The following is a 22866-nucleotide window of genomic DNA, read 5'->3' on the forward strand; positions in this document are numbered from 1 at the left end:
CTGGAAGATAAGGTGCCCACCAAAAATGAAACATTTCTTATGGCAATTAGTCTCGGGATGTATATCGGTTAAGAAGAATCTAATGGGAAGAGGTTTGAAAGGGGATACCGTTTGTGACAGATGTGGGGAACCGGAGGAATCAATAAACCATGTGTTTTTTGAGTGCCCACCGGCAGTTCAGATTTGGGCTTTGTCAAAAATCCCTTCAAATCTGAATATTTTCCCGACACAGTCGCTGTTTACAAACATAGATTATTTATTTTGGAGGATCCCACCAGGATGGAATGACCATCATTTTGCGTGGATCTTATGGTACATATGGAAAGCACGAAATAATAAAGTGTTTAGTAATTTGGATATTGATCCTTTAGAGACCCTTAAACTGGCAGAGAAGGAGGCATTATTATGGGACGAGGCACAAGCGAGTGTGACTCAGGAGTTAGACAGTACTAGCCTGTCAGATCCAGTGATACCCAATATACCCGGACGATGGTGCTTTACGGATGGCTCATGGAAAGAACATGACCAATTTTCAGGCCAAGGATGGTATAGCACACTGGAAGGTTTTGATGGACTTATGGGAGCAAGGAATACAAGAGCGGCTAGTTCGGCCCTACACTCAGAAATAGAGTCCCTTATTTGGGCAATGGAATGTATGCGGAATCTAAGGCAGTTTTCAGTTACGTTTGCAACGGATTGTTCTCAGTTGGTGAAGATGGTTTCGGAACCAGAAGAGTGGCCAGCCTTTGCAAGTTACCTAGAGGATATCTTCGTCCTGAAGAGAAGTTTCAACAGTTCAGAGCTCGTTCATATACCACGAACAGAAAATAACAAGGCGGACAGTCTAGCACGCAGTGTAAGGAAGCAACCGTCTTTTGTCGTTCATATGGATGCAGAGCTACCAGTTTGGATAACAGAGTCTATATGAGTCTGTTTGTTGCTGTCAAAAAAAAAAAAAAAAAAAAAAAAAATTATTTAGAAAATACACTCTGCGTTTAACTTATTGTTTCAAAATCTACACATTACTATAAATTTAAAACCTGTAGAAATCGAAATCTACACATTAACTGTAAATCTAAAACTAGTAGAAATCAATTTCAAATATGTTTGATGTATTCTACATATAGTAGAATACAGATTCTACGGATAAATATAATTAGTTCCGAAAAATATGGGAAGATAATATTTGGAAATACTTGGTTTCTTTATTTTTATTAATTTGTTTTTTTTTAAAACAGGAAAACATGATTTTAAGAAAAAAGAACGGTTTATAAAAAAGAAAAAAAAAAAAATGTGATCTAAAAAAAAGATTTAGAAAAAATCGATTTAAAGAAAAAGAGAAGAGAAAAGTGATTTTTAGAAAAAGAAGAAAAAACATGATTTAAAAAATGGATTTTTAATATTTTAATTATTTTGGTTAAAATTATATTTTAGTATTTAACAACTTTTCTGATAATTGTAATTTCAAAATTTTAATTGAAGTTAAAGGCAATATTGCTCTTTTGAAAATATTTAGCCTAATAAAACATAAAATATATGAGATTAACCTACTAAGACATCTATATATATAAAGAAATGATTGTTTCTCTCCTGCTTACACGTCAGCTGACATGTCACAAATTCGGTCGTCGAGCGGTTGACACGTGTCCGCGTTAATGAAACGCAGCGATTCATTATTTAGGCTACCGTCTGGGCTTTGTGTAATACTATTGGGCTTAACAGGCTGACACATGTCTTTGTATACTAAACTCTGCATTACGGTTTAAACGGAACTAAGGAACTAAGCGTCATGTTTTTGTCGTTTCATTTTCTTCATTCGTTAACTCTATGAAAATTCTTAACTCCATCAACTCAAATCAAGCGCAATGAATTCAATGATCCTTTATCTCTTCAAGACTGTGTTTCTCAATCTATAAAAAGGTATTTGCATACCTAGAACATCATTCCTCCCAGTTCATGAAAATCCAAAATAAACACAATATTTGAAGGCCGCCGCTGATCTTTTATTGTCGAGGTGTTTTTCTCATGTGAAAATCAAACGGTGGCGCGTTGATGGGAGTGGAGATGCTCCTCCTTGATTCAAACGTTTTTCCGATCTTTGCTCTTATAATCATATTTTTCTTGAACTATTCGGTGTTCACATTCATAAGCTTCAAACTTTTTTCCCCATATCTTCTTTTAATCTCTTTTGGTTTATATAATATTTTGAGACCATTTGTTGATTATGCTCTATTTTCACAATTTTCAGTAGAGCCACCGTAAGGGTTCACCGTCTCGCCGCTCAAGGCTGGTTCAATGTTCACACTCTAGCTCTTTGATACAAATGGTTTGTGCATTCTCTTCTTCTTTGTCTTCCTAATCTGTCTGTTGTGGTTTAGGATTTTTATTTCTTAGTAATGTTTTGATTTCTTTAAGATTGAATTTTGGTAGTGGCCAAGTAGTCGGTGGTGCAGGTTCCTTGGTATGAAACAGGTTGGTCTAATTAATTTTTTTTTATTTTATTTAGTGATTTATGTGTATGTATGTAAAAACACGCTTTCACCCATATTTCAGCTACAGAGTTCAAAGATGATCTATAAAGCTGATGAACCAAAACGAGCCCACCAAATTATCAGAAGCGGTAGATGAAAGAGAGGGAGAGGAGGAGAAGAAATAAGAACTTGGTAGGAACTTTTGTCGATGTTTAGATAAGTTTGTGAAGATGCTAACGGTTGTCTGATTTTAATATGTTTGTGTTTATAAGCGTTGCTCTTATATTTGTTCTATTCTTCCAATGTGATAGTTGTGTATCCTCAGAGTAGTACTTATGTTAGGTTGGCTAAATTTGGTGAGACGTATTTGGATCTCTCTTACCGTTAGTCAAGGTTTTAAATTTGATATGTTTTCTTCAGATATGTTGTAGAGAATTGGTATATCAAGAAGCTTTCATCAGTGACTGTTTAGGACTGATCGTGTATCAGTTTCATCTTGATTAACTTGAAGCTGTTCTGAAAGTATTCTGATGGTGCAGGTCTCGCGTACCAGGATCGGCCGGGGGACAGGAACGGCTCGGATTGCTTACATACTTAAGATGCTGAAACAAGTTCTTACATATTTTAGTCTGCTTAAGATGCTGAAAAAGAGTTCTTATCAATGTCCTCTCCATAGTGACTATGATTCATGGAGTTGACATCCTGTGTCCTGCTAGCTTCCCTCATGAGCTTCTCTTATGCGTCTCTGTGGTGTCTTAGGTTTGACAAAAGATGGTGATGGGGAGTTTAAAATAAGATGATGTTCGTCAGTGATTCTTTGAACCCGAAGAATGTATTTCTCTTTCTATGCTTAGATTCCAAATCCCAGAAAGTTCAAAATCCAAAGACATGTTTGATTCCTTCACCTTCTTCTCTCTCAAGGTAACTTTTCATATTTGGGCATCCGTTGAAGTAGCCCTGCAGGACTTTCCTGCTAGGATACTAATCAATCAATCTTGTGTAGGATTACGATGCAGCCATGGCATTCTATTATGCACCGGTTCTTCCACAATATAATTGAGATAATGATACTGTTCACTGGCCAGTTGTTGACATAGTTTTGTTCAACACATATTTTGGTGGATTATATACTAGACCTTTTTAAAAGTAGTGAATACAATCACTTGGAGAGGAATCAGATCTTTTGTTCAATACTATCTTTGCTTCCTTATCTTGAATTCCATCTAAGGTGGATATGAACCTTCACTGGCTTAATTGTAAACCTTTTTGTTGCTTCTGAAACAATGATTCTAGCTTTCTTCAACTTCCTCTAAAAGTTTATATGTTGCTTGGAGTATATTTTTATTATTACTTTGTGATATGACTAATGATGGTGATGACTGGCAAGTTCTTTAGAAGAGATGTAAAATATTTTCATAGCTAATTTCAAAATCTCTTCTTAGCAAAAAAAAAAGTAAGTCTCTTCCAATCATGAGTTACAAAGATTTTTAAAACTATTGTTACATGGGATCTAGAAAGCAAAATACTACATCACTTATATATTGGCTTCAGAAAATTTACAGTCAGAATACTTTTTTTTCTTCCAAAACTAAAACCAAGATTGCAGGAAAAAAATGTATAGCTTAGAAAAGACGTTACCAACTCAAATAACAAAACCTAAAACAATAAATAAGGCATGGTGATATATTGGCATTTGGCAACTGTATACAAAGTACAAACCACATCAAATATAAATACCAGGGTACAATAACATTATTTGATTATTTGTTAAATCAGCCAAGCTAAAATTATTGGTTATAAAATTGCTTATTAATACACCGATACAAAGTATTATTCCTTAAAAAATATTTAAACAAAAAGAAGTATACACATATACATTTAGAGTTAAAGACTATAGATTTGAAATTGAAAAAAAAATTGTGAAAATATTAAAAAATAGCAAACTAATCATTTTAAAACACTCAATAAAATTAATAATATATTATGCAATTTTCCAGTTACTAACTTTTCCATAGGGCGGGCCAAACCATAAACTAATGTATAATTAAAACATAAGTTATTTAACAAGTTTTTTTTGAAACCTTTTAACAAGAAAAAATATGTTAAAAATCATAACAAAATTTTCGAGATAGTGTGGTTTATTTAGTCTTCAAATACAATAGCATGTACAAAATTTAGCTAATATTTATATTTTTAAATAATAAAAATTTATATTAAATATTTATACTAATTATTTTAATTACTTTTAAATTTACATCCCGCCCGTAGGGCGGGCCAGCCCTAGTAGTTATCATATTTTGGCCCTAAAAACTATTTTCCCTTAAATTTATTCAATTCAAAACGTCTTTACAATAAAGGCAACTCTACTTGGAAAACTATCCGACAAAAAGAGAGTAGTCTATCATTGGAGAGACTACTATCGTTTGGTAAAAATTTTAATAGTTAAGCTTTTAATGTTAAAATTATCGTTAGAGAAAGTTCTTAACCAATGGTGATGTTCTTCTTTAACTGTTCGTAAGATTTGCAGTTGCATGTGTTTCAAACCCAACACGCAAAACAATTTGAAGTGTTTCTTTTTATTTTTTATTTTTCATATTATATATGTTAAAAAAAAATTAAGTAAACCTATTGTGTATGTTTTAGTTTTATATTCCTTAAAAACTTGATTGGATGATGACTAAAAGCTTTGTTTTTTATGGTTTTTTAAATAATAAGAATATTACTAATAAAATTAATTATTTTGAAAATATAAAAATACAAAGTTCTGTGTTTTATAAAAAGCTATTATATGCACATTTCATTAACATTTTTTCCGAATTGGTGTCAATGTTATTATATTTTGATATCATTAGCATTAATGCAACAAAAATTCAATGAAAACAAAATTCATGAAAGAAGAAGAATAGATAAATGGTACTGAATCGTAACTAAACCAAACACAAGACTAAACTATACGATAGTTTCAATGATACGAACTTAGACTACACATACAAACATAAGATCTTCACACGTTTTTTTACCTTCATTTTCATTAATGATATTTACCATTTAGAAAGGGCTTTTGCATTTCAACTCTTAGTTTCAATCTTATTCGATGCAACTTCAGATGTGCAATTCTCAAAAAATAAAAAAAAACTTCAGATGTACCATTCTGCAATGTCAGTCCATTGCAGCAAGAAAGTTACAATTTACAGCCAGCAAAAAAATGTATTACACTGAAGAGCAGAACCTTACTTGAATTTCACTTTTATATGACCACGATTCTGAAATTGCAACACTTGCTTCTTGTACATCAAGAGATTAAAATTAAAAAAATTTATGATCGCAAGTACAAATTTGTATGCAAAAGAGCTGTCAATCTTAAGAAAAATAAAGTTCTAGCAACTAAAACCCAGTCATTTAACATTTTACCAAAAAAAAAAAAAAACTAAAACCCAGTCTTAAGAACAACTGAATGAGTGATATAATGAGTTTTGGACTTCTAAAAGAAAAATTCTAAAGTAAAAGCCATCACACTCAACACCTAAAGCATAGATTCAAGAACATTCATCCCGTGCAAAATGTCATTATGACTGCAGAAGGATTCATTACCCTGACTCTAAGTTGCTAGGTTTTCATCAGACAAAGTAAAATAGTTAACACAAAACACAATTATCTAGGGTCTTCGCTCTCTCCTCGTCTCCCACCGTTACTTCTCCTCCTCTTCTCAGCCAGTATCCTCGCTGCTCCTTCCCTCGCACAAACTCATTCTCAACCATCTTTTCCGTTCCATGCACCTCTTCCACTCCTCGCACCTCCTCTTCCCCAACAGCTCAGAGCTCTCGAATCTCTCACAATCCCCATTTCCCACCGTCAAAAACTCTTGCGATCACCGTCCCTCTTCCAAAACCCCACATCCTCACCATCGTAACCTGCGACACCAGCTCCCCATTCTGCATGTCACCTCTATCTCCTTCACAAACTGTTGCTCCGATCTCTCCATCTCCTCCACAACACTCAAAGCTCTCTCCCCATCTCTCATCTCTCTCTCTTTCCTCCTTTACCCTTCTCTCTCCACACCACTTCGCCTTCCTGACTAACTCCACTCCTCCGCCGCCGCAACTGCCTCTTAGGACTCTGCCTCCCTCGTCTCATCCCGTCTTCACGGAAACATGCACAAGATCGTCTCTCTCACCAGCTCCAATCGAATGTCTCCGGCACCATCCTAAAACGTTCCACTTGAATCTCAGATTCTACAATTTATCAGAAAATCTAATAAGAGGATCAATAATCACTTCAATTACTCTGCTCTCCAACCTTCAACCTTAAAGCTCTAAACTTGTCGTTAAACTCAATCTCCGGCAAGATACCGACAACATTGGCGACCTAGTCTCGCTAAAGAACCTATCTTCCAAGATGTCGTTACATGTATGATAGGTTAAATAGAAAATTAAAGTTTTAAGTATAATATAATTTATATATATGGTAGTCTTTTTATTAAAAGATTATGTTAATGAATATCAATGACATATATTGTAATTCTCCTAGTAAATGAAGGGTTGTTAAAACTTGAAACTGAGAAAGGATGCAGTGATGACACCTAAACTAAAATGACATATCTGTAAATAAAATACAAAACAAAAATCATGAATGCACAAATCGAACTACAATGACTGTTTTAAACATGATTTAAAATAATATTTTTTTACTTTTTATTTAAATGCAAGAAATGATTAATTTACCTATATAAAATTTTAATATTAACTTTAATATAAAAAAACTTACAATGAAAATCGAATACAATATTGTAGAGCTGATTTTTTGTTATGTTTACAATTAGTGATTTCGTCCTTATTTGCGGACACATTTTTTTACATTGAAGTAATTCAAAAATCATGAATGCATCAGAAATATGAGTAACAATCAAACTATCTGTAAGATCGGTGAAGTTACGAATCCAACCAATTATCATAGAATTTGTAGCTATCAAGTGAGCAGGCTTAGGATTTGAAGAAGTTTCAACAATTGTCTCCTCAATAAACCCAATCCTTTGCTTAGTTTGAAGAGAGCTTCAAAACTTTGTATAACATTCAAAACAATTGTCTCTGCTAAGAAGAACCGATGTCACTACAAGAAAACGCGTCTGTAATAACGACAGTTTACAAAGAAAATAATTCCTCGTAAATCTACGTGGTGTTTACGACGAAGTACGAAGTAATAAATTTTCGTCATAAAGGGGATGTAAAATTACAACGAAACTATTTCGTCGTAAAACAGATGTAAGTTTACGAGGATTTTACGTGGAAAAGGATAATTCGTCGTAAACTCGTTGTACATGTACGAGTGATTTACGACGAATCATGTTACCGTTATTTTAGGTGGAAAAGTGTATTTTGTGGGGTTTAAATTAACTAACTTCGTTGTAATTGAGATTAAAAACGATGTAAGACCGTAGTAAAAGTTTTCGTTGTAAAATCCATGTTATACCTTCACCTACTAAATTCGAAAATTGTCTATATATATGGTCATTCTCAATTCTAAAAACACATAAACGAATTCAAAGAAAAAAATTCAGAAAAAAATCAAAAAAGAAAAAATGGTTGATGGCTGTAATATTTACGAGTTACAAAGTTTGATGTATTCGCATAAATATTCTGCCGGTAGAGTGACAGATACATTTCTAAGCGGACTAGAGACATTCATGCACCAGGCTGGCTGTACACCGATCACGCAGGAAAGCGGTAAGATGTTATGTCCTTGTCAAAAATGCAAAAAATCAAAATTTGCTTGTAGTAAAACTGTATGGAAGCACTTAGTAAACATAGGATTTACACCACAATATTATATTTGGTATTAACATGGAGAGGGTTATGGTGGAAATGAAGCTAGTAGTAATAATAATTTTGAGGATGCTGGTAATAGTGAAGAACCGAATCATTTGCATAATGAATCTAGTTATCATCAGGAAGAGCAGATGGTAGATCATGATAGGGTTCAAGACATGATTACTGATGCATTTTTAGAAACAACTACAACAATAGCTCATGAAACTGGAAATGTAGAAGAACCTAATTTGGATGCAAAAAGTTTTATGAAATGCTAGATGCTACAAATCAACCAATCTACACTGGTTGTAGAGAATGTCTCTCTAAATTGTCTCTAGCAACTAGGATGATGAACATTAAAACGGATCATAATTTACATGAGAATTGCATGGATGCTTGGGCGAAGTTGTTCAAAGAGTATTTGCGAGAAGACAACGTGTCAGCTGAAACTTATTATGAGATTCAGAAATTGGTTTATAGTCTTGGGTTGCCTTCGGAGATGATAGATGTTTGCATCGACAACTGCATGACCTACTGGAAGGATGATGAGAAGTTAGAAGAGTGTCGATTCTGCAAGAAACCACGATTCAAGTCGCAAGGACGTGAGAGGAATAGTGTACCGTACCAAAGGATGTGGTACCTACCAATTAAAGACAAGTTAAAAAGATTATACCAATCGGAGAGGACTGCTGCATAGATGAGGTGGCATGCTGAACATGTCCAGAAGGATGGCGAGGTCGCTCACCCATCAGATGCAAGAGCGTTGAAACATTTCAACAAGGTATACCCAGATTTCGCTACAAATATTCAGAATGTCTATCTTGGGTTATGCACCGATGAATTTAGTCTATTTGGTATGTCTGGGAGACAATATTCTCTGTGGCCAGTTATTCTTACGCCGTACAACCTGTCGCCGAACATGTGCATGGAACAAGAATTTATATTCTTGACCATATTAATCCCTGGGCCGAAGCATCCAAAACGGTCGTTGGATGTATTTCTTCAACCACTGATACAAGAGCTAAAGGAGTTGTGGCCAGAAGGAGTAAGAACTTATGATTGTTCCACGAAAACCAATTTTACGATGCGAGCAGTTCTGCTGTGGACGATAAGTGATTTTCCTGCTTATGGAATGTTGTCTGGCTGGACAACTCATGGAAGGTTATCTTGTCCATATTGTCTTGGATCTACAGATGATTTTCAACTGAAGAATGGTAGAAAAGTTGTTGGTTTGATTGTCATCGTCGATTTCTTCCCATTGCCCATCCCTACAGAAGAAATAAGACATTGTTTAGAAAAAACAAAGTTGTCAGAGACAGTTTTCCTCCATATCTCACCTGCCAGCAGATCGAGGAGGAAATTGATTATTACGGAGCTCAGGAAACTGTGAAGAAATGAGATATTGATTATTACGGAGCTCAGGAAATTCTTCGTAAATGAAAAAACACGGGTCTGGTAGTTTCGTCGTAAACCAGAAAACACGGGCTTGGTATTTTCGTCGTAAACCCAAAAACGCGGGACTGAAACTTTCCTCGTAAATTTACGACGAATTCAGGAACTAACCCAACAGTGAAGAGCGAGAGACGCAACTAACCCAACAGTCTCCGGATGGGTTACCCGTCAAATTGACGACGGAAGAGGTCGACAGGATCTCCGAAGAGGTAAAACTTAAAAGCTAATATATATTAATTTGACTATTTCAACATAATTAACTATTTAATATTATTTTTTGTAGGTGGCTCCAAAAAGAAGGGACGGACAGTGGAAATAGGTTCTGTTAACAAAGTTACAAGGGCGACTTCGTCATACTCTTCGAGATGGAACGAGGAGACTTCTCAGTTGCAGGCTCGATTGGATAGCCAGCAGGTCCGTTTGGACTCTCTCGAGAACCTATTGGATGTTATTGCGGTGGAAAACCCAAACATGCAGAGAGCAGTGGCGACCAGACAAAAAGCTCTCGGGATGCAACAACGGGATCCCAAATCTACCGATCCAACAGCCTCTGCGGGACTGAGCGGAACCTACTACTTCGATGATGTGATGCTCCCCGTAGCTTTTTTAATATAATTTTGTTTTGTAAAATATTAAAACTTAAATTTTTTTTATGAAATATTTATTTTCTAAACAATTTTTTATTATTTGAAATTTGAAATTTTTAAATTTTCAATTTTATTATAAATAATAATAAATAAAAATAATATTATAAATAATGATAAAAGATGTAAATTCGTTGTAAAGGTTACAACGAATTTACATCGAAGTAGTCGTAAATACATTGTAAACATTTACATCGACTTTACAACTATGGACATGTAAAGTCCTCGTAAAGTTTACAACGTATTTACATCCAATTTTTACGAGTTATTTACAACGAAACTATACGTGGCGTTACGACGAAACCTTTCATTTTGCTTTACGACGAATTCCATTACTCGTAAATATTACGTGGCGTTTACGATGAATTTTCCTTTATGATGAACGATTAACAACGAAACGCCATTCGAGGTTAATTCGTCGTAAATGGGTTTTTACGACGAATTTACAACGAATACGACCCTCGTAAAAAATATGTTTTCTTGTAGTGTGTTATCTATTATCAGAATAGTCCGAAAGATGAAAAATATACTATGATAACTACTATGAACGCTCTACTATTGTATACAGTTGCAACGACGGAGAAGGTGGCAGAGATGGAACGGAAGAGATGACTATGAAGAAGGTGGCGGAGATGGAACGGCAGAGATGACTCCGGCTTCAGTTTCCTCAAACAAGAAAGAGACGAAGACCTGACAAAGCTTCCATTTTTGTTAAATATTCCCCTTTAGAATATTAACTTCTATTTTTATAAATTAATTTTAATGGCAAACCTGTGGTTAGTCTAGTAAAAGAATCGTTTTTAATAAATTTAATTGTTTTCTGTTTTAATCTAATAATTACAATTTAATATGAGTTAGTTTAGTACAGTAAAAACTATATAAATTGCTATGTGATAAATTAATAAATTTTGTTGGTCCTATTAATCCAATTCAAAATATGACAGAAATCGATAAGATAATAAGATATAATGATTTTGAATATCTCATGTAAATATAGTCACTTTTAAATTATAAATTAATAGTTTATATTTATATAATGCATATAAGTATGACAATACATTGCATTATTTGTTTTATATTTAATTGTGTTTATTTCTATTTTTCCTAATTTCATAATACTTTGATGATATTTAATATTAAATTATATCTAAAACACACTGAAAGTGTATGATACATATCTCATATACAGCAAATAGTATTGTAAAAACGATATGAAATGAATTTAAAAACAATGAAATCAACTATCGTTTTCCTTATCTTACAAAAAAATATATTCTAAAATATAGAAAAAAATTAAAAAATATTTTTTATAAATTAGTAACTCTATAAATTAATGAAATATTATAGTTTCAATATTATTAATTTATAGAGTTTTTACTGTAATTTGTAAAATAATTAGAACCATTCTAAATAATTTCTCTAAATATAACTACACGAGCTCTTCTGCATAGAATGGGATTTTGCTTCTCATTGGTTAAAATTGATGATGGGATGTATATCATCAGTGCAGTACCAGGTCTTGTTAAATGGCCAACCTCGTGGCTTCATAGTTCTCCACAGAGGTTTACAACAAGTGGATCCGTTATCGCCTTGTTTATTTATTATGTGTACTGAAACTTTGATTGCTAATATAAAGAAGGCTGAGAGGGGGGAAACAACTTACTGGAATGAAGGTTGCTAGAACCTGTCCATCCAGATCTCATTTGCTTTTCTCAGATGATAGCTTTTTCATTTGTAAAGCGTAGAAGGAAGAATGTTAAACCATTCTTAGGATTCTAAAGGAGTATGAAGCAGTTTCAGGTCAACAAATATATTTCCAAAAATCTTCAATCCAATTTGAACACAAAATAGAGGAATCCAGCAGGCAGGAGTTAGAAGATATTTTGGAAATTCAGAATCTAGGAGGAATGGTATCTTATATGGGATTACCAGAGAATATTGGTGGGTCCAAAGTACAAGTCTTTGGATTCTTCCAAGAGCGTTTGAATAGTAGGGTAAATGGTTGGACTTTTAAGTTTTTTACCAAAGGAGGGAAGGAGGTGATCTTTAAATCAGTGATAACGGCTTGCCAAATCATGCGATGTCATGTTATAGATAACCAAAGGCGACTGCAAAAAACTAACGAGTGCGGTTGCACAATTTTGGTGGTGTCCAGGCGGGAGTACAAAGGGCATGCATTGGAAATCTTGGGATAAGTTAGTTTTAAGTAAGGAGGAAGGAGGATCGGGATTCAAAGACCTTACGGATTTTAATACGGCAATGCTTGGCAAACAGCTATGGCGATTGATAGAGAAACCCACTACCTTATTTTTACGAGTCTTCAAAGGACGGTACTTTAGGAATGCTTCACCCCTAGAACCGATCCGATCATATTCCCCGTCGTATGGCTGGATGAGTATTATTTCCGATAGATCTCTAGTTAGCAAAGGACTAATTAAAAGGGTGGGAACAAGATCTTTTATCTCAGTACGGAATGATCCCTTGATCCCACCCACCCGCCCGAGACCAGCAAACAAAAATCTTAATATTACTTACCCTGATCTGACAGTTGATTCTCTCATTGATTCAACTTCACGAACTTGGAATTTGCAGGCACTTCGGACGTTAGTGGACCCTCAGGACGTCAAAATCATCGAAAGTATACCTCTGAGTAGGATTCATTTGGGGGATAGGGATTGATGGCATTCTACAAACAATAGAAAATATACAGTGAAATCAGGATATCAAGTGGAGAGAATTTATCCTGATAAGGAGAAACCAATGACAGTGTTTGGACCTAGAGTCGATATTCTGAAAGCATTCTGCTGGAAAGTAAGATGTCCACCAAAGATGATGCATTTTTTATGGCAAATGGTATCAAGATGCATAGCAGTTAAAAAGAATCTGCAAGCAAGAGGGCTAAAAGGAAATATATGTTGTGATAGATGCGGCGCTTCCGAGGAGTCCATAAATCATGTGTTTTTTAGTGTCCACCAGCGCGTTAGGTGTGGACTCTTTCACAGATCCCCTCCAATCCAGCTATTTTTCCTTGTCAATCTCTTTTTACAAATATAGATTATTTATTTTGGAGAATTGATCCGAAGTTGAAAAATCATCAGTTTGCTTGGATTCTATGGTACATTTGGAAAGGAATGAATAATAAAGTTTTTAGTAATTTAGATGTTGACTCGAGGGACACGTTGAAATTGGCGGAGACAGAATCAGCACTACGGATTGATGCACAAAATTTGAATACACAAGTTCAGGTACGACATGTCGATGTTATCAATCAAATGTCAAGACCAGGACGGTGGTGTTTCACAAATGGTTCGTGGAAAGATAAAGACATATTTTCGGGACAAAGTTGGTATAGTACTTTAGAAGGAATGTTAGAGCGAGCCTCTCTCCCCTTCACTCGGAAGTGGAGGCTCTGATATGGGCAATGGAATGTATGATAAATTTACGTCAGTTCAGGGTTACGTTTGCAACGGATTGTTCCCAATTGGTAAATATGGTTTCAGAACCAGAGGAATTGCCAGCTTTTACAAGTTATTTAGAAGATATAAAGACCCTCAAAGACGTCTTCATCAACTCAGATATTATTCATGTACCACGACCACAAAACATGCAGACGGATAGACTAGCACGAAGTGTCAGGACACAACCGTCTTTTGTTGTTCACATGGATACAGAGTTACCGGCATAGTTTTTAGAGTCCGGATGAGAGTGTTATTGTATGTTGATGACAAAAACAAAATAATTACACGAGATGATACATTTAGTAATGGGAAAATAGCCAAAACAGAACGAAAATTCAGCATAGTTGGTCCTATAGTATAAAATCATCATTATTTAATTGTTCTTTTAGTATAATATTTTTCATAAACCCAAAAATAACCCTTGATTAATCTAAATAAACACATGAATATAATTTTTAAGTTTAGCTAAAATGTTTAAAAAAAAAGAAAAATATTTTTTTAATAAAAATAAAACTCATAAACTTTATAAAATAAAAATAATTTACAAAAACAATTTAATAAAAACATTAAATAAAATTTATAAAAAACTTTTTAAATTTTCTATTTAAAAAAAGAGTTTAAAACGTTTTTGATAAAACTTTAATAAAATAAAATTTGTAAACTTAAAAAAAAAAAGTTAAAAAAAAATTTAAACAAAATTTATACAAAATATTTTTCAACTATTCATTTTTATAAAAAAGTTTAAAATGTTTATAAACTTTTTAATTTTATCAAACTTTTAATAAAAATAAAACTTTTTAATTTTTTTTAATAAAAGTAAACTTTGTAAACTTTCTAAACTTTATAAAAATAAAAATAAAACTTTACAAAAAGTTTTTCGAAATAAAATTTAAATAAAATTTATAAAAAACGTTTACAAAGTTTTTTTTAATAAAAAGCTTAAAACGTTTGTAAATATTTTAGTTTTATTAAACTTAAAAAAAAAAATAGAACAAGAGCTTGTGAAAATCACAAGACAAACTATGGAAATATCATAGATTGATGAAGATAAAAATGCAAAATCATTTTTTACAAGTAAAATCGACCATAACAAATTTTAGAAAGTTAGAATATTTTTAGGAGATTTTTACAATATTTTCTTACCTGAAATTTCACTAATTTTCGCAAAAAAAATCTGGTATTCTTATCCGTAGAAGGCACCTTCTAAAATTTAAGAAGAATGATAAAAATCCTGAATACTTTGAATAGACGTAAGAGTACATTGTAGAAAACACATTCCCCGAAATTTAGAATACTTTATAAAAGTAAAAAAAGCATTCGGAAGGAAAGTGGATACCTTTACGATTAGTAGAATACAAATTCCTCTTATTTAGAAATTTAGTAAATAGTACCATAGGCGTTCTAAAAGAAGTAGATGAATGTGTTTATTTTAGAAATCGTTTTCTACTATACCATTTTTCGTAGAAGATGCATTCTACTTTTAGTAAAGGGGAATTTTCAAAAATACCACTTTCAAGGTACCATTATTCATCTTTACCACCACTAAAGACACATTTTCAAAAATACCTTATTTATTAAAATGGTAAAGACTCTTATATCTTTGTTTTTATATGCTTTTCAAAATTCTAATCCCAAATTCTAAATCCTAAACTTCCAATTCTAAACCCTAAACCCAAAATTTTCAACTCTAAACCCTAAACCCTAAACTATATACCATAAATTCAATATCCTAAACCCTAAACCCTAAAGTCTAAACTATAAACCCTAAATCTTCAACTCTAAACCCTAAATCCTCAACTCTAAATCCTAACCTATATACCTTAAACCCTAAAACATCAAATCTAAACTCTAAATCCCAAACCTTCAAATCTAAACCCTTTATTAAAAGTAGTGGTAAAAGTGGTTAGTGTAAACATGAAAAATGGTACTATGAAAATGGTATTTTTGGCAATTTCTCTTTAGTAAAACATATTTTAAAATTTTTATTTATCAAGTTTTTGAACAAAAAAAATTACAGCTTGTGTATATTGGTGTTTTATTAATTGTTTATATTTTTAATAATTTTTTGATTCACAAAATTAATTATTTTTCATTAGTTTTCATAACTACAAAAGATAAAAAAATGGACAAAAATAGTTTTATTCCAAAAAAACAACAACCTAGTTTTTTTTGTTTTCTTTTTGGAAAATTCCCAAAATAAATCAAGGTTATTTATCGTAATACAAGGTTTAGTACTTGGAATCCTTAAATTAGGGTTTTAAGTTTCTTAATATAATATTGGATGCGTTAAACTTAAAATGAAACAAGTCTTAATTTGCTTAATTAGGGAAACATAGATCTTTACAGATGAGTTAACTGAACAATAAGCTAAAAGGGAATGTGTTTCCAAAGAAACCACAAACTTTAAAATATTATTATAAACCAAATTTCATATGAATTTTAAATGTGCTCGGTGCTTGTTACGCGACGTATGAACCCCTAACGTGTCATCATCTAAACGAGCATAGACGGAGATACACGCATATTATATACATTATTTTTAGAAAACTGAACAAAACATTTACTTAAGGCAATTTTTATGTAGAATAATAAATTATATATATATATAGGTTTAAATTATAAACTGAATAAAATAATAATAACACTTTAAATCTATAGAGAAGCTTTTCAGAACCCTCGTTCTACTCTATTTATCAATGAATCCTTCAGTTATTTTATGTGTTCTTCATTCCATGTGTGATTAATCCATCAGTTAGGCTAGGGTGAATCTAAGGAATCCATGAATCATTCAAACTAATATGTTAGAGAGGGAAGAAATCATTTGGTTGTTCATCTAGATTAATATTATTGCTTGAACTGAATTGCGCGACTAGTTCATGATCTCTTAGTTGTTTAATGCACTGAAAGTGAATGTTTAACTCTTGAAACGAATCTAGATGAGCAAGTATTCATAACCGACGAAAGTTGTTGTTAGGGAACTTGTGAAAAAATTAAACTTGTTAGATTGGACGACTATGATTATAAATTATAAATTCAATTAGCTATCGAAACTCTCTACAGTTAGGAACTTAGGCTTTATTTTCATCTTTTGTTAAACGAATTGTGACTCGCATTGGTTTTTCTTGATATTGGTGGCTATTCTAGCGAACTTAGATATAATTTTACTGCCTGTGCTATTTGATTTTCCGTGCAATCTCTCTTTCGAACGAACATCATCTAAGATAATGTCTCTGGAACGCTCATACGCAATTATAAATCTGCATAAAACATTGTAAAATATGAAAATAGTACGTTAACAAACGAATAGCGCCTAAACGCCGTATAAACAGGCATCTAGACCGCATTTGGAACTCTGATTTATATAAAAAGAAATAAGAAAATTGCCAAAACTGAACAAAAATTCAGCATGGCTGTTCCTATAGTATAAAACCATCATTTAGTTGTTCTTTTAGTATAATATTTTTATTAATCCCAAAAATAACTCTTGATTAATCTAATTAAACACATTAAACTAATCAATTTTTTTAAATGTAACTAAAAAAGTTTTAGAAAGGGAAAAGAAAAATAAAAGTTTTTAATAAAAATAAAATTCATAAACTTTATAAAAGAAAAAATAATTTTATTTTTTTTTAATAAAAACATTAAATAGAATTTATTAAAAAAATTTTAAAAATTTTTATAATAAAAAGTTTAAAACTTTTTTAATAAAACTTTAATAAAATAAAATTTGTAAACTTTATACAAACAAAAATAAAACTTAAAAAAAAGTTTTTAATTAAAACTTTAAACAAACTTTATACAAAATATATTTCAAATATTTATTTTTATAAAAGTTTAAAACTTTTGTAAACTTTTTAATTGTATCAAACTTTTAATAAAAATAAAACTTTTTATTTTTCTTTAATAAAAGTAAACTTTGTAAACTTTATAAAAATAAAAATAAAACTTTACAAAAAGCTTTTAGTAAAAACAATTAATAAACTTTATAAAAAAACATTTACAAAGACTTTTGTTTTTTATAAAAAACTAAAAACATTTGTAAATTTGTTAGTTTTATTAAACTGCAAAAAAATAGAACAAGAGCTTGTGAAAATCACAAGACAAACTATGGAGATATCATATATTGATGAAGAAAAAATGCAAAATCATTTTTCACAAGTAAAATTTACCATAACACGTTTAGGAAGTTATAATATTTTTAGGAGATTTTTAGAATATTTTCTTAACTGAAATTTCACTAATTTCGTAAAAAATCAGGTATTATTATCCGTAAATGGCGCCTTCTAAAAGTTTAGAAGAATGATAAAAATCCTGAATACTTTAAATAGACGTAAGAGTAGATTGTAGAAAAATAATTCCCCGAAATTTAAAAATACTTTATAAAAGTAGAAGATACATTCGGAAGGAAAGTGGATACCTTTACGATTAGTAGAATGCAGATTCCTCTTATTTAGAAATTTAGTAAATAGTACAATGGGCGTTCTAAAAGAAGTCGGATAATATGTTTATTTTAGAAATCGTTTTTACTATACCTTTTTTCGTAAAAGACGCATTCTACATTTAGTAGAACATATTTTAAAATTTTTATTTATCAAGTTTTTGAACAAAAAAATTATCAGCTTGTGTATATGGGTGTTTTATTTTATGTTTATATTTTTACAAAAAAATTAATTCAAAAAATTATTTATTTCATTAGTTTTCAAAAATACAAAAGATAAAAAAATGGACAAAAATGATTTTACCAAAAATACAACAACCTAGTTTTTTGTTTTCTTTTTGGAAAATTCCCCAAATAAATCAAGGTTATTTATCGTAATACAAGGTTCACATTAGTACTTGTAATCCTTAAATTAGGGTTTTAAGTTTCTTAATATAATATTGGATGCGTTAAACTTAAAATGAAACAAGTCTTAATTTGCTTAATTAGGGAAACATAGATCTTTACAGATGAGTTAACTGAACAATAAGCTAAAAGGGAATGTGTTTCCAAAGAAACCACAAACTTTAAAATATTATTATAAACCAAATTTCATATGAATTTTATAAAGAACATTAATTAACATATATGTTCTCGTTTCATAATTTTAGACATGTGCAGGTATATATCGTGTGTGAAGCTATACGTATTTGACATTACATATATAAGCAAGAGGAATATGATGCCGTAAACTCAACATTGCTACTTGTTTATTCGTAATAAATCAACTTTAGGGTGTTAATCGTTCTTGCTTAGATAATTAACACTATATAAAAATTGAAAAATTGTTATGACCATATGATGTAAATATTACTTCAGAAAAGAGACAGCGAGACGTGAGGTGGAGAACGTAGAGGTTAAAACTCATTGCAAATATTCGTACGTAACGAGTTTACTTCAAACCCCATGCAAATTCTCATGCACGCAAGTTTTCTTATATAACCCCTTCCAAGTTCATTATTTAGTCATCATCATCAAGTTTACCATCAACAAAAATAAATTGAAACAACTAACAACTAAAGAAAGCAAGCCATACTATGCTTTTATCCATGGATATTCTAAAAGCTCACTTCTCTTTGGCAATTCTTGTCATTCTCTTTGCTGTTTCAAGCAGCCAAAATGTCTGCAACCCTGCCTGTAAGGCTAAAGAACCCTTCAACTGCGACAATCCCCTTAAATTCAACCGAACTAGTTTTCCAAAGAACTTCACTTTTGGTGCGGCTACTTCCGCCTACCAGGTTACATATCTCTTTGATACTGACCTTTTAATATAAAATATAGCGATCTATGAAGATTATTTTTCATCTATTACGTACGGAAAATCTTTAACCCGGCCTACATGATTTATATTTACTTTTTACCAGATTGAAGGTGCTGCACATAGAGCACTTAACGGATGGGACTATTTCACTCATAGATATCCAGGTCACAACACATCACTCATTAAAATTTACCCTTATAATTAATTAATTAACATTCACTTCGATGTAGGGAAAATAATGTGTACAAATGACGAATGGATTTATTTCACTCATACATATATATATCCAAGTCATGCTCATATTTCGATATGTTATATATATGTACAGAAAAAGTTCCAGATCGCAGTTCCGGAGACCTTGCTTGTGATTCGTATGATCTTTACAAGGTGAGAGGCTTTCAATGATGAATATGTATATACATGATGTTTGCCATTTCAGAAATGTAATTCAACTCTTCAAATTTCATATAATTAACAGGAGGATGTCAAATTACTGAAAAGAATGAAGGTTCAAGCCTACCGATTCTCAATAGCATGGTCAAGGGTCTTACCAAGTAAGTGCAGATGATAAGCTGAGCAGAATTTTATTATTGTTACTAATATAATTATTTTTTGACTAATGTTGTGATTGTATATATGCTTACCTTTAGAGGGAAGATTGATTGGAGGAATTGACGAGAACGGGATAAAATACTACAATAACCTCATCAATGAGCTAAAAGCAAATGGTAAATATTATATATAATTTTGTATTCTTAATAATACATATATAAGCTAGTTGTAATTGTTCGATGATCAAATTTTTTTGTGCGAGTAAAGGCATAGAACCGTATGTAACAATATTCCACTGGGATGTTCCCCAAACTCTAGAAGATGAATATGGAGGTTTCTTGAGCCGGCGTATAGTGTAAGTGCATTAAATAATTTTTATATTAAACTTGTTTACTTTGTCTTAGGTCTATCTTTATATTAAACTTGTTTTCTTTGTCTTAGATCTATTTTATAGTAGATCTTACATCACATCAGATCTATATTTTATCTAATATATGTATGATACATGGCCAGTGAGGACGTCAAAAACTACGCCGACCTTCTATTCCAGAGATTCGGAGACCGAGTCAAATTTTGGATCACTTTAAACCAGCCTTACTCTCTCGCAACCAAAGGTTATGGAGACGGATCATATCCACCCGGACGGTGCACTGGCTGTGAATTTGGAGGAAATTCCGGAACCGAACCTTATATAGTTGCACATAACCAACTTCTAGCTCATGCACAAACTGTTGCATTATACCGAAAAAGATACCAGGTTCAGCTATTACCACATATGTCATAAATTTTTTCTTCCAAGACTATTTGTATGTAGTATATATATGTAACTTATATTCCAAAACAATCTATGCATGCAGAAATCTCAAGGTGGTAAGATAGGAACAACCTTGATCGGGAGATGGTTCACCCCTTTAAACGAAAACAGCATCCGCGACAAGGCTGCTGCAAAGCGAGCATTTGATTTCTTTGTCGGATGGTATTAATATTATCTGTTAATTAATTGACTCTCAGATTTCATGAATATAAACACACATATATGATTTTTTGGTTATAAGGCCTTAAATGTAACAACTATACTTGTAATATTCATTTTATCCTTTTTGTTCTATATATATGAAGGTTTTTGGATCCATTGGTATACGGAAGATACCCGAAGATAATGCGACAGATGGTTGGACACAGATTGCCAATATTCACACCTCAAGAATCAAAGCTAGTCAAAGGATCACTTGATTTTCTAGGGTTGAACTATTATGTTACACAGTATGCCACCAACGCACCTCCTTCCACCCAACCTAGTGTCATCACAGATTCAAGAGTTACTATTGGATGTATGTAAAAATAATTTATGTTTCTTATACTATATATATATATAACTTTATGAACAATCTGAACTCATATAATTTTCTCTACTTGGCTACAGTCTATCGCAACGGAGTACCTATTGGTGTTCAGGTTATTATCGAATTCGGTTTAGAATCATCATTTTTTATGGACATCACATCATTTATTAGAATTTTCTTTCTTTCTTTTTTTTTCTTCCCTTATTGTACAGGCGCCTAGCTTCGTCTACTATCCTCCAGGGTTCCGACAGATTCTAAATTATATCAAAAAAAATTATGGAAATCCACTTACCTATATCACTGAAAACGGTAGCTACATATCAGCAGACCAATACAAAATGTTTAACCAATGAAATTTTTTATATGTTTTGTGTTTAATTTGGAAATATTTTGTTCAAATTATCAGGAGTTGCTGATCTTGATACCGGAAACCTAACACTGCCAGTTGCTCTTGCCGATAATGGACGAATTCAAAATCATTGCAGCCATCTTTCATGTCTCAAATGCGCTATCGAGTGAGTTAACTTTATTTGACATAATTTTGAGGATTATTATAAGTGTTAACATTATTTCAAAATATATTACAGTGATGGATGCAACGTAGCAGGGTATTTTGCATGGTCACTGATGGACAACTACGAGTTCGGAAATGGTTACACTCTCCGGTTTGGTATGAATTGGGTCAATTTCACCAATCCTGCTGATCGAAGAGAAAAAGCTTCTGGCAAATGGTTTTCTAAGTTCATAATCAAACAATAAGAAGAATCGACATATAAATCAAATGTGCATCCAACCTATTGAATCTAATAATTACTCTATCTATGTATTGTTTGTTTTATTTTTAAAATAAGAATTATTAAAGTTTACGTGATATGTATGTGTTGGTCATACATTGTAATAACTAGGCCTTAATTTTGGTCAATTTAATAAAAAAAACTTATGTTTTATTCTCTTGTTTATATATACTCTTGCGCAAGAATAACTTCTAAATATATTTGATATCTTATCACCCTCTCGGTGGTAATGGAATCAAAATTGGCACCATCAAATTTATAGTTGATGTGTTGCGTTTTTAACGCATTCTAACACATGTTTTCAATTTTTTCTAGTCTTTTTTTTCTATAGAGTCTTTTCAGGTTGGAATGCATTAGGATGGAGTTTTGGGCACAAGGATCAAGGATTGGAGAAAATTGTTGAAAAGGAGACATTTTAAGGCCAGATCGATCGATCTACTTATGGAACGATCGATCCATATTGATCCAGTTCGACGTGAAATTTTTGGAGTACATTCTGATCGACCAAAAGAAGAATAATTGATCGTTTACATCCAGACCGATCCCATTCTGGAATGGTCGATCCTGACCGGTCTACGCGAGCAAAAACCATATTTTGGTTTAATTCAAT

At 32.1% G+C, this 22866-nt stretch overlaps 1 protein-coding gene across 1 annotated transcript; it reads left to right on the top strand.

Moving 5' to 3' along the window:
* Positions 1-19300: 19300 nt before the first annotated feature.
* On the top strand, positions 19301-22364 carry LOC130498928 (myrosinase 4). Its single transcript, XM_056992787.1, has 13 exons — positions 19301-19544; positions 19671-19731; positions 19896-19954; positions 20046-20121; positions 20218-20295; positions 20387-20474; positions 20633-20876; positions 20977-21095; positions 21239-21450; positions 21543-21574; positions 21675-21771; positions 21869-21977; positions 22050-22364. Exons 1-13 carry the CDS (start codon positions 19344-19346, stop codon positions 22219-22221), a joined length of 1548 nt encoding a protein of 515 aa, XP_056848767.1. The 5' UTR covers positions 19301-19343; the 3' UTR covers positions 22222-22364.
* The last annotated feature ends 502 nt before the right edge of the window (positions 22365-22866 follow it).

The sequence above is a fragment of the Raphanus sativus genome, chromosome 2, assembly GCF_000801105.2.
Source record: "Raphanus sativus cultivar WK10039 chromosome 2, ASM80110v3, whole genome shotgun sequence".
NCBI lineage: Eukaryota > Viridiplantae > Streptophyta > Magnoliopsida > Brassicales > Brassicaceae > Raphanus > Raphanus sativus.